This window comes from Ischnura elegans, chromosome 5, assembly GCF_921293095.1.
Source record: "Ischnura elegans chromosome 5, ioIscEleg1.1, whole genome shotgun sequence".
Lineage (NCBI taxonomy): Eukaryota > Metazoa > Arthropoda > Insecta > Odonata > Coenagrionidae > Ischnura > Ischnura elegans.
The window spans coordinates 32,806,134-32,820,387 of record NC_060250.1 but is presented as its reverse complement, the minus strand read 5'-3'; the positions used below and the strand labels follow the sequence as shown (position 1 = coordinate 32,820,387).

The 14,254-nt window shown below is 38.8% G+C and overlaps 2 protein-coding genes across 7 annotated transcripts in view; one reads left to right on the top strand and one right to left on the bottom strand.

The window, feature by feature from the left end:
* The window catches only part of LOC124158677 (tRNA pseudouridine synthase-like 1), a 42,542-nt gene that overhangs the window by 9,733 nt on the left and 18,555 nt on the right, over positions 1-14,254 (bottom strand). For 2 of the 3 annotated variants that reach the window (XM_046533903.1, XM_046533902.1), the window contains exons 2-4: positions 3,054-3,182; positions 2,488-2,625; positions 2,238-2,408 (exon numbers count right to left, since the gene is read on the bottom strand). In XM_046533903.1, the coding sequence (XP_046389859.1) occupies positions 2,238-2,408; positions 2,488-2,625; positions 3,054-3,182 (438 nt within the window). Of the gene's footprint in view, positions 1-2,237; positions 2,409-2,487; positions 2,626-3,053; positions 3,183-3,260; positions 3,412-14,254 lie in introns of those variants that run through there. The other variant, XM_046533904.1, reaches the window with a different exon arrangement.
* LOC124158676 (6-phosphofructo-2-kinase/fructose-2,6-bisphosphatase 2) overlaps positions 3,471-14,254 on the top strand; it is a 78,808-nt gene continuing 68,024 nt past the window's right edge. For 3 of the 4 annotated variants that reach the window (XM_046533897.1, XM_046533896.1, XM_046533899.1), the window contains exon 1: positions 3,471-3,640. In XM_046533897.1, coding sequence (XP_046389853.1) covers positions 3,565-3,640 — 76 coding nt within the window. In that variant the 5' untranslated portion in view covers positions 3,471-3,564. Of the gene's footprint in view, positions 3,641-11,596; positions 11,741-14,254 lie in introns of those variants that run through there. The other variant, XM_046533898.1, reaches the window with a different exon arrangement.

Below are 14,254 nucleotides of genomic sequence, written 5' to 3'. Positions count from 1 at the left end.
TTAAAACCAAGCTAATAGCAATGCCAGGTTTTTCTCCGCCTGGAATTTTATTTCTCTCATGGTGCCAATGACCTATACCTGCCAATTGCCTTCACCAAATGCCATTCCATTTCAGCATCGTTTTATTTTCATCTAGCATGAAGGGTATAGTGCTTTGCTATTGATTGAAGGGTCCTGGGTTCAAAACCTTTGGATACCCTAAAATAAAATCCTCAAAGTGCAAGGTGGCTCAGGGAAAGGAACTTGATCCCCACCATACCCCAAATGTGTGGTGGCATTCACTTGCCTGTGGCTCTATCCTCTCGTCTATCCAAAACAACCTTCACGTTGAATCGCTGATTTGAGGAAGAAAGTATTTTCATAGCACTGCATTACATGAGTGGTCGTTTCCCTTGGGTTGCCTTATGTTGAAAAGGATAGAGCATAACACATTCTGAAGATACGTCTTTTTCGGGTAATACACCGCGTGGGTCCATTGTTGTCCTATCGTAGGTTCGTACGCGGTATATTACCCGAAAAAGATGTATCTTCATACTCATCGACCCGCAGAAGCCTGCATAAGGAACATAACACATTCTGTAGGACAATAGCAATACCAGCAGAAATTATTATTATTATTGATGCAGGAGTAATAATCATTTGATACTGGGTGGGACAATCATGCTAAAAGGAAATATGTATCAAGTTGAAATCCTACCTGTATGATTTTTGTTTAACTGACTACCCAATCTCAAATTTTCCATTAGGGGCCGAGAGTAATACTTGGATTGGGCTCCCTCAACAGCATGAGGAATTTAGAAGGTTAGCCAGAGAAAACTGATGGTGTGAAGCTTCCCGACAGTTGGGAGTTTCGTACCATGATGGGACCATATTCTAAGAATTTGAATACAAGGTTTTAAGTAAAATGTTTTTAACCCTTTCGCACTGAAAGTCAGCAGTAGCTGACGAGCATTTGAAGACGAATAAGACCTAATTTCGGCCATAGCTGGCATTGATTTGTCAATGCAAATGAATGGATGTCAGCTATCTTTGGTGCAGGGGAAGGGAAATGACTGCAGAGGTAGCTATAGTCGTAGGCATTCCTGCCCTGCCTGAGACCCAGCTTAGAGAGACCTTAAGGCCACCCCTCGGCAATTGGTCCCGACCCTCCCACTCATTTATGATCTTTCTCACAGCAGATATCTGTTGAGAAGTGGTTATATTGTCAATGGTTTTTGCAAAGAAGCATTTTTTTGCATACTCCAATATTTGATACTTTGAAATTAATAGCTTGTTTTTTTAATACGCATAAGCAATTTTTAAACAAAATTTTAGCTTTCCTAATAATGCTTCTCTTGAGTTACAGACTTAGTAACTTATCTTCAATAACTTACTTATTATACTATAAATCCATTTCAATATGCTTTTTATCCTAATAGGAGCGTAAATTATTGAAAATCAAAAGCAATATTTCTATTTCTTCTATTTATCTACCAAGTTGGAAATGTAGAAAGCTGTACTTTTGTTTTCTCATGGGCCCCAGTGCCTACGAAAATAAACGACATTATTATTAAATGCGATGGTGGTTGGCGTAACATGGTGAAACTCCTTCATGATGCACAAAGGTTAAGAAAACACTTAGCTGTTTCACAAAATAAATATTAATATTTGAATAAAAAACACTGGTAATAATATAAGTTGACCATGGACCCATGATAACATAGGATTAGAGGGGCTAGAACAGTGGCCAGGGTAATGGTCTGGCATCCTCTTGAGTTGGGTCCCAAATCGGAGGGACGAGAAAATCTGGGCAACTCCGCCACAAAAAAGAGCTCAGTAGAGAGAGGTATAAAATATTCTTATGTTACCCGTAGCAATGGAAAACATTTTTGTCTCGTAGGCACCAGAAAAAGTTAATCTGATTTCTTTCATACATTAATATTATACAACTACAACTGAAACTACATGAAAATAAAGCATAGTACTGCATTTGACGAACCAAGGTATCAATTTGGAGACCAGATAAATTGGAATCTACATTCTGGGAAGCTGTTACTCAACTCTCACAACCCTCAAAATTTTAGGATGATTTTTGGCAAGCTCTCCTCAAATTTAGGGTGGATTTTATCCTTAAAAATCCATAACGAAGCTCGATCAAAACAAAATCCTAGGAGTCAAAACTGCAGCTCACACATCGAAGTTATGCAGAAAATGAGCTGCATGCAAAGCATCAGTATGCAGTTTGTCAAACTACTTACCCAATCATACAGCATCTCTTCCACTCGCCCATTGGAATTTTAATATTATATTCATGAGAGAAATCTTGGGACCATGAAGATTTTTGAACTGCTATTCGGTAAAGGTAAGTCCGCGATTTTGCATTAAATCGTGAATGAAACGTATCCGGTACTGGCAGTATATTTTTAATTCTGAAATGTAAAGGTATTTTTCACTTTACAGAACATTTTAGTTCATTAAAATTAAGCTGGTCGGATAATCAAAACCAACCGGAGATCTGCATGAGCTTTGCAGAAGTATCTATTTAACCCATGAATCATAAATTCAGGCCATGATGGGGAATCGCCTTGGGGGTGCTCAAAATCAACATGTGCAGCATTTTCAAGACCATGAACTCCTTTGTCAGTCCTTTAGAAAAATAAATTAAAAGTATGAGAGGAAATGCCAATAAGGAAAAACGGCAAAGATTTGTAAATTGTCTGCTCTACTCACGAAAGGTGGCCCACACTTATTGCTTATGCCTCAACTCATAAAAACAACCCGGTACGTTCCAATGAGGAGAATACGTGGATTTTGTATTTTAATAACCCATTCATGTGATTTTATTGAAACAAAATCGTTTTGAACTGAAGTGAAATGGTATTTCACACCTTAGACATAGTAACCACGATATATGTTTACCTTTAAATAGAGAGCTACCGCGTTGTTTGTAAAGGAATGCATTATCAGGAAACCAAGATAAAAGGTAGGCAAATTAAACTCATGTGGGGTCCTCATAATCTTGATATGATAAATTTTAATTAGAAATCATACGACATTGATTTTTATCTACTAACCTGCTTGAAATAAAAACAGAAGGGCAATTAATTGGTTGAAATCGTTTAAGGGCAATTTCTAAGATTCCTTGTACCGACTCAGGATCCGGTTTCAGCTTATCTTCAAGATCAATTTTCTTTTGAACGCCCCTGAAATTTTTACAAAAATATGTGAGCAAGAACGTTATCTAAAAGTACAGAGATTAAGATATAAGTAAAAAATCTAACCTAAAACCTGTCCCTATGTACGAAAATGTCAACAAAAATCGCCTCATCGCACTTCTTCTTAATTTGAAGTTTCCATCTTCGTCCGCGCTGGAGCTTTTTCTGCTATTCGAATGTGGAATTTCAAACGACGATTCCCATTGGTTGTTCCGGTTGTTCCCCTATTCCAATATCTTCCTGCAGATTGGAGAATGGCAAGTGGGAAGACTTGTCAAACATGAGGCACTCGCGTGATCATCTTTCTCTGAGGCACACACGATACGTCCAGTGATTCTTTTACGAGGTTATGAAGTGAGTGTTATTACCAATGTCTCCAGAGACCAGAAGAAGTGCTATTCCTCCAGCCACAGAGACGATTCAGACGAAGCCCTTTCCCATCAGAGGTATGAACCTAATTTATTATTATTTTGTATTCCATAGGGTTTTAATAGTTACTAATTCCTGCATCTTAATACCCATCAATGGTAACTGTGGTCATTACTCGATTCATGTATTTACGTTTCATTGTATGTTGTTGCACGATATGTCACTTATACACCCGGTAGACATCTCTTCCCTTTTCGTCGGCTCCCTTGGTTTTTGTTGGTCTGAATTTTATTTCAATTCAAGTGTTAGAATCCGCAATTGGGTATGTTCCTAATCAGAGTTAATGGGTAATCTTTTGGGATTAAACATGATAGAAATCATAGGTATCGACCTATTTGCACTTACGCAATTCCTTGGTTTGCAAAATAATAAAAAAATCACCGTAAATGTGTGGTGATTTCAATTATATTTTGTAAAATTTTGAAATTAATTGTTATTTTTTCGTATGTTCTGGTAGAAATATGCGCGTAGAAACCGGAAAGCGTTTTTGTAAATCAAGGAGCTGCGTATTTAATGATGTTTTTTTGGCGATTTCATTTGTTTCGTATTCGGCGCACGTTTTGATTTCCTTTGTGGTTTTCACCCTATATTGCTAAATTTCTAAGTATTGATATGGAAGAAATTAATCTTTCTTGCTCCACTTTATTGCATTTTCCCTTGTGTTGTATTTTTTTCTTCTTTGTGCAGGGTGGTTAATGTCGAATTTTTCTTCTCTCATCCTAGCATATTAATTAACAACCACTTTTTAATTGAAGTTGCAACTTTGATAGGAATCCTTACTATCAGACTATGACCGGCTTCTTTTCGTGGTAGATATTCAGACCAGTACCCGCATTGTCTTTACATTGCATCATGTCATCATTACTATATCTATGTCGCTCATTTTTGCCAAAATATTTATTTCACCATGTAAACAATTTTTCAATATCGATTCAATGTGGTTATTCTCTACGAAATCGCCAACTTCATTTTTGTCGTAATCGTCGTAATGTTCACACCGCCTGTCATCACCGGTTACCTTTGGCCCCTTCCTGCTTGGAATCACGTATTTTCTAGGAAGTGGGCGCTTGAGTCAGCTGCAGGCGAGGGTTACGGCACGTAATGCATAGCAGGCCACGTTGTGACACACCTGGGCGTAAATTTCTTGGACGGAACTTTTACGCGAGCAGCAATACTTGGAAATCCTTGCTGTCATCAGTGATGCGAGATTTTAGTAATCCATGTTTTGCTGCGATTCTTACCTCTTTGTTTAACAGCCAATTATTTTTCTGAATTCGGCAATTGTATTGCTGGAGCTTCATTCAAATGTATTCGGTGCTCATGTAATTTCATGAGCTATTTTACTTTCTGAATGACGACGGATGCCTGCTTCTATCAATTCATGACTCTTCTTCTGGTGTTCATATTTGTTTACAAAAGGGACGGAAGATCCCGACAAGCCGATACGTTATAGATTAAATCTGGTTACAAAAACATTGCATTAGATTTCAATATTATTTTCATGCTGGCGTGTTTGAGGAAGTAATATTATTCTGCTTTCGGTTGCATTTCCGATCTATTTCTAGTGCTGGCCTTCGTGAGGGTTCTGGCGACCCTGCTCCTCCTTCCGTTGCGTTCTGATCTTGAATGTGCTGAAACCTTTCCAAAAGTTTTTTTTGTAGTACATATCTTAGTGGCTTTTGGTTGCTCTTCCAAGCTTACCTTTGTCTATGATCTTCGAGCTGAGATAACCTTGTCCTTTTGTTACTAATTCCAAGTTCATTTTCCATTTCTATCGGACCTGTCTATCATAATTCCTCAGGGGTAGCATGGCATTATGAAATGAAGACCCTCGAATTCCTATTAAATGATGTAAATGTTTTTGCTACAAATGGTTTTAGCGAGATCCATAGAGATTATTTATATTGTCAAGGCGTCGTAACCTTCTGTTGCTTTGGAAGATTTCTGGGGCTTCTTGAACTTGCCACCGCTCGAACGACGTTCATCGTTCAATGTAGGGATTCCAATCAAGGGGTTGAAGATACGAAAGTCGTAAGGTTTCCTAGCTTAATTGAGATAAGTAATTTTCAGTTTCCGTATGCTGTTCCTTTTTTTCATTTTATAATTTGTCTACCGTAATTTCAATTTGTTCACTGTCATTAAATCATTGTTTAGTTTCAATTCGACATGCTACTGCGGGTATCAATACGTTGTTTTGTTTCCGTACACACATTAATATTATATATCGCAGTTTTTGACCTTCAGGGGGTGAAAGATCACTCATCACTGGTTTAAATTAGTTTTTTTTATGTTTAATAGGGATAGGCTTTTGCTTTATTTCATCTTTAACCCAAAATCCCAGATTTAATATTGTCTGAAGGTGTACTCTAACAATCTGATAGATCAGTAAATCCACTCTCACATCTCGAGCACGTATGATCCTATATGAGCTGCCGAAATGATATCCCATAATATCTGTCAAATAATCCTTTACCATCTTTTAATCTTTATGAGCTTCTGGTCTTATCTCACCCCCCTATGTGTGTTCTGAAATGATGTGGGTACTAATTCAATACGCGCGGAACACATGTCGTCTTAGCGTCGATCGGTAAGTTTTTCCTCTGCTTCCGTAAGGTTAACATTTAATGTGTACGAAGAGGGTTGCTGTCGGAAAAAAACATTTGTTGATTTTTTTTTCTTCAACGCTCGGAAGTTTTGTTTTTAATTGAGCCTCACCCTGTTTGTTTGTGAACTCTTCTTCAGTTTCTCATTTTTATATACGACTGCCGTGTTTTTCTCGTTTTCATTTTTATTGCCGTAATCATCGTTTGGGGACTGTCTGTCTGCATTAGCGGTGTGAGTTCGCTCTGCGATTCATTCATCAATATCATAGTTGGCTTACTTGGGATGGTGCCAAAATTGGACTGGGTATGTTACAGGCGGCCTTGCATCCGGCAGTGCATTTCGTCCTCGCACCCTGCAATCTGGCTTTTCGTGTATAAAACTTTGGATGTCTCGTTCAATTGAAAATTCTCAGATTTTGATCTTTTTGCCCTGAAGTGTCGTGCAGAGAAGTGGTCTTTTATCGTAAATATGAATCGTAAAGAATGTAGTATTAAAGTATGGCATTTAGTAGTATATAGGAATTAGCTGGACAACCCCTGTCAAAGGTAATCTTTACGTATATGAGCGTCGTAGATTTGAAATGTGTATTGATTCTGCGCCCTTTTATTAATAGCTTGCATTAATTGTTACCCTTTTCCATAGTGCCCTGAATGAATGTGTGCATTTTTATCTCCTTTGCGACCCATCCTTTTTCGTACGGAAAATAACTTACCGCAGCGAGCCGTTTGGTCTATATAGGGTTCACTGCTTTGCACGTTGACTCCCTTAGCATGAAGCTCTGCTAATGCGCCTGCAGGCGTTAATGTTATCTAGAGTCATGCGGAACGTTACGCTCGTGGATAATCCCCTTATCTTAATTTTTTTATCACGACGGTTACATGCTGCCGTTGTATGATGTGGGCATGCCACCATGCGGGTATATTTAGTTCATAATTCCGCGAGGAAATCGATTGCTGCTCATTTTCTTCTTCTTTTTTTATACGTCGCGATCTGCTTTCATCTACGTTCCCTATGTCATCTTTTTTTTTGCCGTTGGAAAACCCCTTATACTCGCCCCCCCCCCCCCCCCCCATTTGGTCTCGGCTTGTCAACTCGTTATGCGTGCATCGATTGATTTGGCTAGGGAGCTGTTGAATGAAAAGCGCCGCAAATTGAAGAAAAAAGTGCTTCACCCACTCCCTCATGCTCTCGCTTGCCGCCTACTTTCCCCTTAGCGCGTGGTTCTCAGACGAATCGATGAGGAAGGTCCTGGACCACTCCCGCAGATGCTGAGTTGGCGACGACGAATTTGACGTATGGAAATATGTATTCCCGTCGCCATGAAGTCTGATCATTCGGAGGCACGCGAGAAGTGTGTTGGTTCAGTGGGTGGAGCATTAGGTCCTGGGTTCATATCAGGGGGAAGTATTCGGACCAGAAATTTTTGGAACCAGCTGGTTCCTTGAAAAGGAATCTGTTCCACGGAAACAACTGCCATTTCCGTTTTATCCCTTGGCTTCTACGTTAAAAAAATCTTACAGGATTTCCTAACATTGAAGTCTGAAAAAACATTACTGCTTTTTGTGGCAACAATTTTTACTCGAGCCATCAAATATCATATAAAGAGGAATGAAGTTCTGTGGTGGACAGAGCGTTTGGATGTATTACCCAATAAAATAAATTCGGATGGATCCTTTGTATATTGCCATGAGTTTTAATGCGGGTGAAGACTGAAAACACCTATTAAATATTTTTTCAACTTTCAACCACAAAGTTTTCCTCGTTTATGGGACCTGTTCTAAGGTAGGAACAGCGATTTCCGTTGATTTTCCTACGTTATAGAAAAAACATTGTACAGATTTTCTAGGGAAGAGGTCTGTAGAAACGTTGCTTGGTCCCATGCCAACAATTGGTGGTCTACTAAAAAAATATATGACAAGGAAGGAAGTTTTGTGGTGGAAAGCTTTAGGCTAATTACTTGAGATCCCAGAGTTCATATTCGGGTTACCATTCTACCGATAAAACTCCTCGCGGTGTAAGTTGGACCATAGCTAAGAACTTAAACCATTATCCGCGTGATTGGACGAGATATAGTGTACATGTAAAATTGGTAGGAAAGGTATTTGAATTGTGGACGTCTCCATTATCATGGGTCCTTTCCTGTGGTAATACAGCATTTAGAAACCGCGTGAGTCGTGTATTTTTTATTTTCAATAGCGGGGTATTAGCTACCCGCCCATTGCTGCTTGAAATGTTACACTACTCATTCGTTATACGGTGCCTCATTACTTCGAGATTGTGGTATATTACAGCATCTTTTAGTATTTAAGTTAAAGACGTAGGTACATTTTTATTGATTTACTAGGAACACGAAAACCTCTGAAAAAAGAGCGTATGTTTAATTATATGCATAAGTATTCTTATCCTACCGCATGCAAAAAATGGGGGATGGGTATATTTTTTCCCCACTTGTCAACGCAGTTTGCGTGGAGAGTCGGAGACTTACAGTAATTATTTTACAGGTAACATCTTTTAATTTATGAAAAATAGCGTAACGAAGGGTGTATTATCAAGGTTGAATGATGTGCCTAATGAAGTGAATGTATCACGAGGAGGTATGTGGAATTTGAGCCTTGGTTTTGATTTGAGTTAAAGAAAAATGATTGTTTCAATGGTATCCTGCCTCGTCCATTTAATTTGTTTCTATTCACTATGCAATGCTTGTTTTCATTCACGCTGCTGGATTTTCGTATGTAGAGGCTCCACATCTCAAAATGCGTGTCAAGGTCTGGTGCGGTGCATTAACCCTTACGAGTAAATGTCCAAATCTATGAGCGCGTGAATGAACGCAAAAATGCACCGCGAAACTACCCAACTTGTGTGAATGTATGTACTAGGTGTAATTTGTTTCATGCAATTGTACATTTGCATCTCTGGTTCAGCACAATTTTTCATTCATTTTGACATCACCTCACACGTGTTAATAAACCGTTTAACCAGGCCTAGACAGGAGATGAAAAAAATGGTTAAGTTTCTCTGTGATTTTTAAAAATCGTGGTTATGGAAGCCTACTTTGGAACAATCATTTTCTACTCTCTTGCATATCCGTGAACAATGATTGTATGGTCTCTAATGGAAGGAAGACGTTTCGCCGGTCCGCATCCTGTAATCAGGGTTAAGTTCAAATCCTAGATCGATATGGAATAGTTCACTCGCTTTATTGAAAATGCAATACAAAAAATTATATATTTGTGTTCGTTCTAAGTGGTCGTCGCGCAGCACTCTGCACCCGCAGTCATTGGTGTAATTGTTAGATTGTAGGGATTACAGGTCATGATTAATTTGAAAGTGTTGACCTGTTGAATAGGTTCTTGGTTCCAGTTAAGTCCCATAGTAGTGGCAACAAAATTGGGATGGGGCATGATTGTGTGCTGGGTATTTCGCGTGGTAGGCTGTTCCTCATTTTTCTATTAGTTGTCTATTTCGTCTGCATCCGCGGAAGCGTTTGGTAAAAGGTGTTTTTAGTGATTCTTCGGTCAAATATTTCCTATGATATTAATCCAATGCGGAGTTACAATCTACAATTGATGAGCTTCTTGGCCGTTTGGTACTCCAGTTTCTGTCTTGTCACGTATTACCCTAATATTCATAATTATTTCCTACCTACCTAATAATATTTATCAACATGCAGTAAATCCAAGAATTTGATAGGATACGAGTTTCAAAAATAGTATCGTTTTGTGGGTATTATTTGAGTCTTTTGGTGATGGATACTATTGCGTTCGCATTCATCATCCATCTCGTCATATTTTTTCGTCAATGCCATCGCTATGAAAAAAGCTAGGAGAGACCGTTGTGACACAACGTTTGCCCTTGGGCCCGCAATTTCTCTGGGCGGGCCTGCGTGTGATTCTGGCATTCAGATTGATGTCTGCTGCGTAGATACGATTCTCGCATTTCCACGGAGACGCGCGCCGTTTCAATTTTTGGGAATGACCGCGCGACCTCAATCCGAATGTCGCGCCCTTGTGACGCCTGAGGAAGCATCTTTGGGCACAGCAGAAACTTTTTGGAGCCGACCACTAGATGGAGCGCGAGAGGGTTTTTGTCCCCCGTGAAGGGGGGACCTACGCAAGATCAAACGTCTTCATCGCTTTTTCGGATAATTTAGTCGAGGAATCAAATAAATGTCATTTTAACAAAATTTCAAGTAATTGCTCATCGCACTCCATCGATTCTCGGAAAATGTAATTAGGCTCTTTGTGCTATATTTTTCATTGGTGGTGTTTCAAAGTACGCAAATTATTGTGACGATTGACTTGGCGTTAAAAAATATGAATTGCGGTAATAGTTAAGCTGTCGAATTGGCAGAAAACTGAAATTGGGTGCATTATGAAAGAGAAACGTGACAAATATGACACATGGAATCTTCACCGGTGCACTTTCCAAGTTGTCAGCAAATTTATGCGGTACCTACCTAACAGAGGAAAAAATTCCTAAGTGGAATAACAATGGCGCTACTCTTGCTTTTAGCTGTCATGGTAATGTGTCAAGTAAATTCATTTGCATCGAGTTACCTTAGTTTTATGAGACCAGTTTTTCTATTTACCATTTACCTGGATATCAGCTTTGAAAAGTCATTTTTTAAGGGCGTTTCTTACCCAGACAAAACCAGTAGTCTTTTTCGCGACAAACTCTTTAAAAACTTGCTCTATTCTTTTGAAATTTTTATTGTCGGTAGTATAGCGCCTTGTTGTAATTTACCTCTATGAAAACCTTTGATATATTTGATTTATAGAAATTGCTTACAAAAAACGATGTGCTCTGATCATTTTCAGGTGATAGCTAAAGTTTTGAAAGAGTCATTCCTTACAAAAAAAAGACCAAATACGGCTGTGAGATAATATGCCACCAATTAGAAAAATAAAATCCCCTTAGCCACCAATACGAAAAGTATTTTTTTAAATAAAAATAATTCGTTCCATTCCACTTTTTATTTAAAATAGTACGACCCGGGTTTCCGCATATCATGCTATCATCAGGTAAATAAAGTGTGGAATAGAACAATATGTTTTTTTTAAATTTTATGATGAAGCAGTTCCACAAAGTAACGCCTGAGACCGTGTCATATACGAAAAGTATTTGTCTTGAATTGTGTAGTCACAGCGGAACCCGTTTAAGATACCCTGCGAGGGAGATTCAGGAAGAATGGACCGTTATCACTTGATTATCCCTGGGACGAATTCGGACGGCCGTGGAGGTCTGCGGTGCATAACGTCCGGATGCGTCACCTAGGCGAATTTTGACGGTCGTTTGGCTGGCCGCTTGCCGACTCGGTTTTTTCTTCGCCTATAGCCGCTTTAATATCCTAGTTCGCCGTCTTGGTAGTTGATAGAGGAGAGATCGGCATTGCCGGTGTGCTTGGTTGGTGACGGTCTCTCTCAGGAATCGTAGTTCTCCACCAATGCTCCTTTTTCGTGGTGCTCCGTACGAGATGAAGCTTACCAGCCAGGTTGTTGGAACATATTCTCTAGGTTCAGTACCGTTTTTCTTGTGTTTTTAGTGTTATGATTAAGCTTTAATCAGTGATCATTAGTAAAGCTAGATAAGCTTGTTTGTTTGTGCCGTGGTTCTAAGGATCTTTTTTTCTGGAACTTGTTTGTGTCAGTTTGGTTTCTAGAGGGCAGAATGTCTTTTCCTCTTTTCTCTCTTATGAAAATAGAGTGTATTTCCTCATCATGGGAGCGGAATATTCAATTGTTTTTCTTCGGTGTTTCATTTTATGAGGGATATCCAATTGCCCAAGAAAGTACCGCCGGCATTCACGTGTTGCTGACGGATCTCGATTGTCTCTAATCGCACATTAACTTTATAGCTGGCTTCAATTTGGATGTGATTTCAGAGAGTGGTCCTTTTGGTTACTTTGTTTTTGTTTTCCTGTTTTTGTAATAATTCAGTGTCCCATATTTTCATTGTGACTCCGCATATTGTCCGGTGAATTCTTCTGTGTTTGTATTTTATCATTCTTTCATGCTCGTTATACATCCTCATAGTTTAAATATCAATGTTGATTTTGGGCGTAGTAATTTAATACTTATTGTTAGTTCAGTGCATCGGGTTGTGAGCATTTTTGGGAAGTTAGATAAAAAGGTTTCTTGGCATCACTTAAAACAAAAGATAGGTCCATTAGTTCGCATTACGAAACGGGCGGTTATCTCAAAAATGATTATATCCTCTGAATTTGTGTTATAGAAAATATTTCCTGGTATTTGTGGTGTTATCTTAATCAGCAATTCTAAGATTTGTTTGACGCACATCTCCACTCAATTCTCAAATCAGGTAATCTTTTCAAGTTTACGTATTTTTGTCGTTCTTTGTTCCTAATTATCTTGTTTTTAATCATTTCGGTCGAGTGATTTAATCCCTGTCCTATGAGCTCTGATGTCCGTGTGAGTGCAATATTTGTAAGTTTTAATGCTCTGGATCATAGCTTTGATGAAATTGGGGGTCTAGAGGATAAAGTTTTTATCAGGGCGACATGATATGCGGAGTAAAGGCAATAGGTGTTGTTTTTTTAATCATGGGAATTTATTAGGCCACAAGATCGAAGTCTTAATCGGTATGATTCATGGCGCGATTGCATTGTTTCTGAATGTTCTTTGAGCTTTTCAATACCCAATGCACTAAAACTCAAACATTTAATAACTAACCTCGGAATGGTTCGTTCAATGGTATTAGGCTCAACTATGTGGAAGTTAATAATCGAAAATGAAAAGGAGACTTGGTTGATTTCCATTCGGAATGACTGTTTCCGTACTAGTTCCTTGAATTTTACGGGCTTTTGTTTGAGTGATAATTAAACTTCTTGCATTAGTTATTGGTATATTTTAGCCTATTCTCTTTTGAACATTTTTATCGATGTTCCATTTCTTTTCTAAAAATTATAACAGGCATTCGAGAGTCGTTTTTAATATTCATCAGAACAAGTACTGAAATAACTATAGATGCTCAAGTAAATTTTTTGCGCTTACAAATAAAGTTTGAAAACGTTTTACTCTCTTTACCCCGAATATTTCATGATGACAGCATATATTTGATGTAGCAATATGCCAGGGAATCGAGAGAGATTTCGGGCGGGATCGAAACGCTTTCTTTGGGATCTTACCTTTGTTTTTAAGAAATAAAGGGAAAAGAGTTCGCTTTTACGTCGGTGTTAACGGTCTTTCAGGAGGCGCGGGAAATGTATCGAAGCGATTAGCGTGGTGAAGCGATCAAGGAGCGGTCGCGGAACAATAAATTCTTGCGCGGTTGGTAAGGGATCTTCGATCCTCTGATTCGTTGCGTCATCCGACTGAAGTGCTTGGTACTCCGACCTGTTTCTCGAATCACGCACTTGACATTGTTCTATTCCCATCCACTGGAAGGTAACATCAGGTGATTATGGTAGATACGCGAGTGTTAACGTTCAAGGAGATGGTGTATTGATAATGATTTAAACTCAAGTATATCAGCGCAATCAGTCCCTTTTATGTCCAAAGGTGTTCATTAATATCGATATTTGGTGGTTCAGGGTATGCGACTGACAGCCATGGTGCTTTGTCCCTCTTATAGGGTAATGGTGAATGAGAAATGTTGAAATTAATATTCTTTCTAACCCCACCATACTAGTGATCAAGGCAGGTCTGTTGCCGAATCCCATATTTATTGAAAGCCTTTCAGTAATATTCAGTCAAATGTGGAAATTGATGATGAAATGTCACCGATGTCAAGATTTCCGAATGTCCTCCTGATGAATTTTGAATTATCATTGCAAAATTCCAAATATTTTATCTGAAGATAGTGCTAAAGTGGCTGCCATCAACTCGGTGTAACGTGTCCTATCAGCAATAATTATATTTTTGCTGCTTTCTTTTAAATCTATTAAGGCGTGTTTCGCCTCTTGGGAGTTCGTTTTCGCCTGCTACCGGCTGCCTTTATACTCATATGCATTTAATTTGGAGGGATAACATTTCATGTTCCATCGTCCGATGGCGCCACTGCCTTGGTGA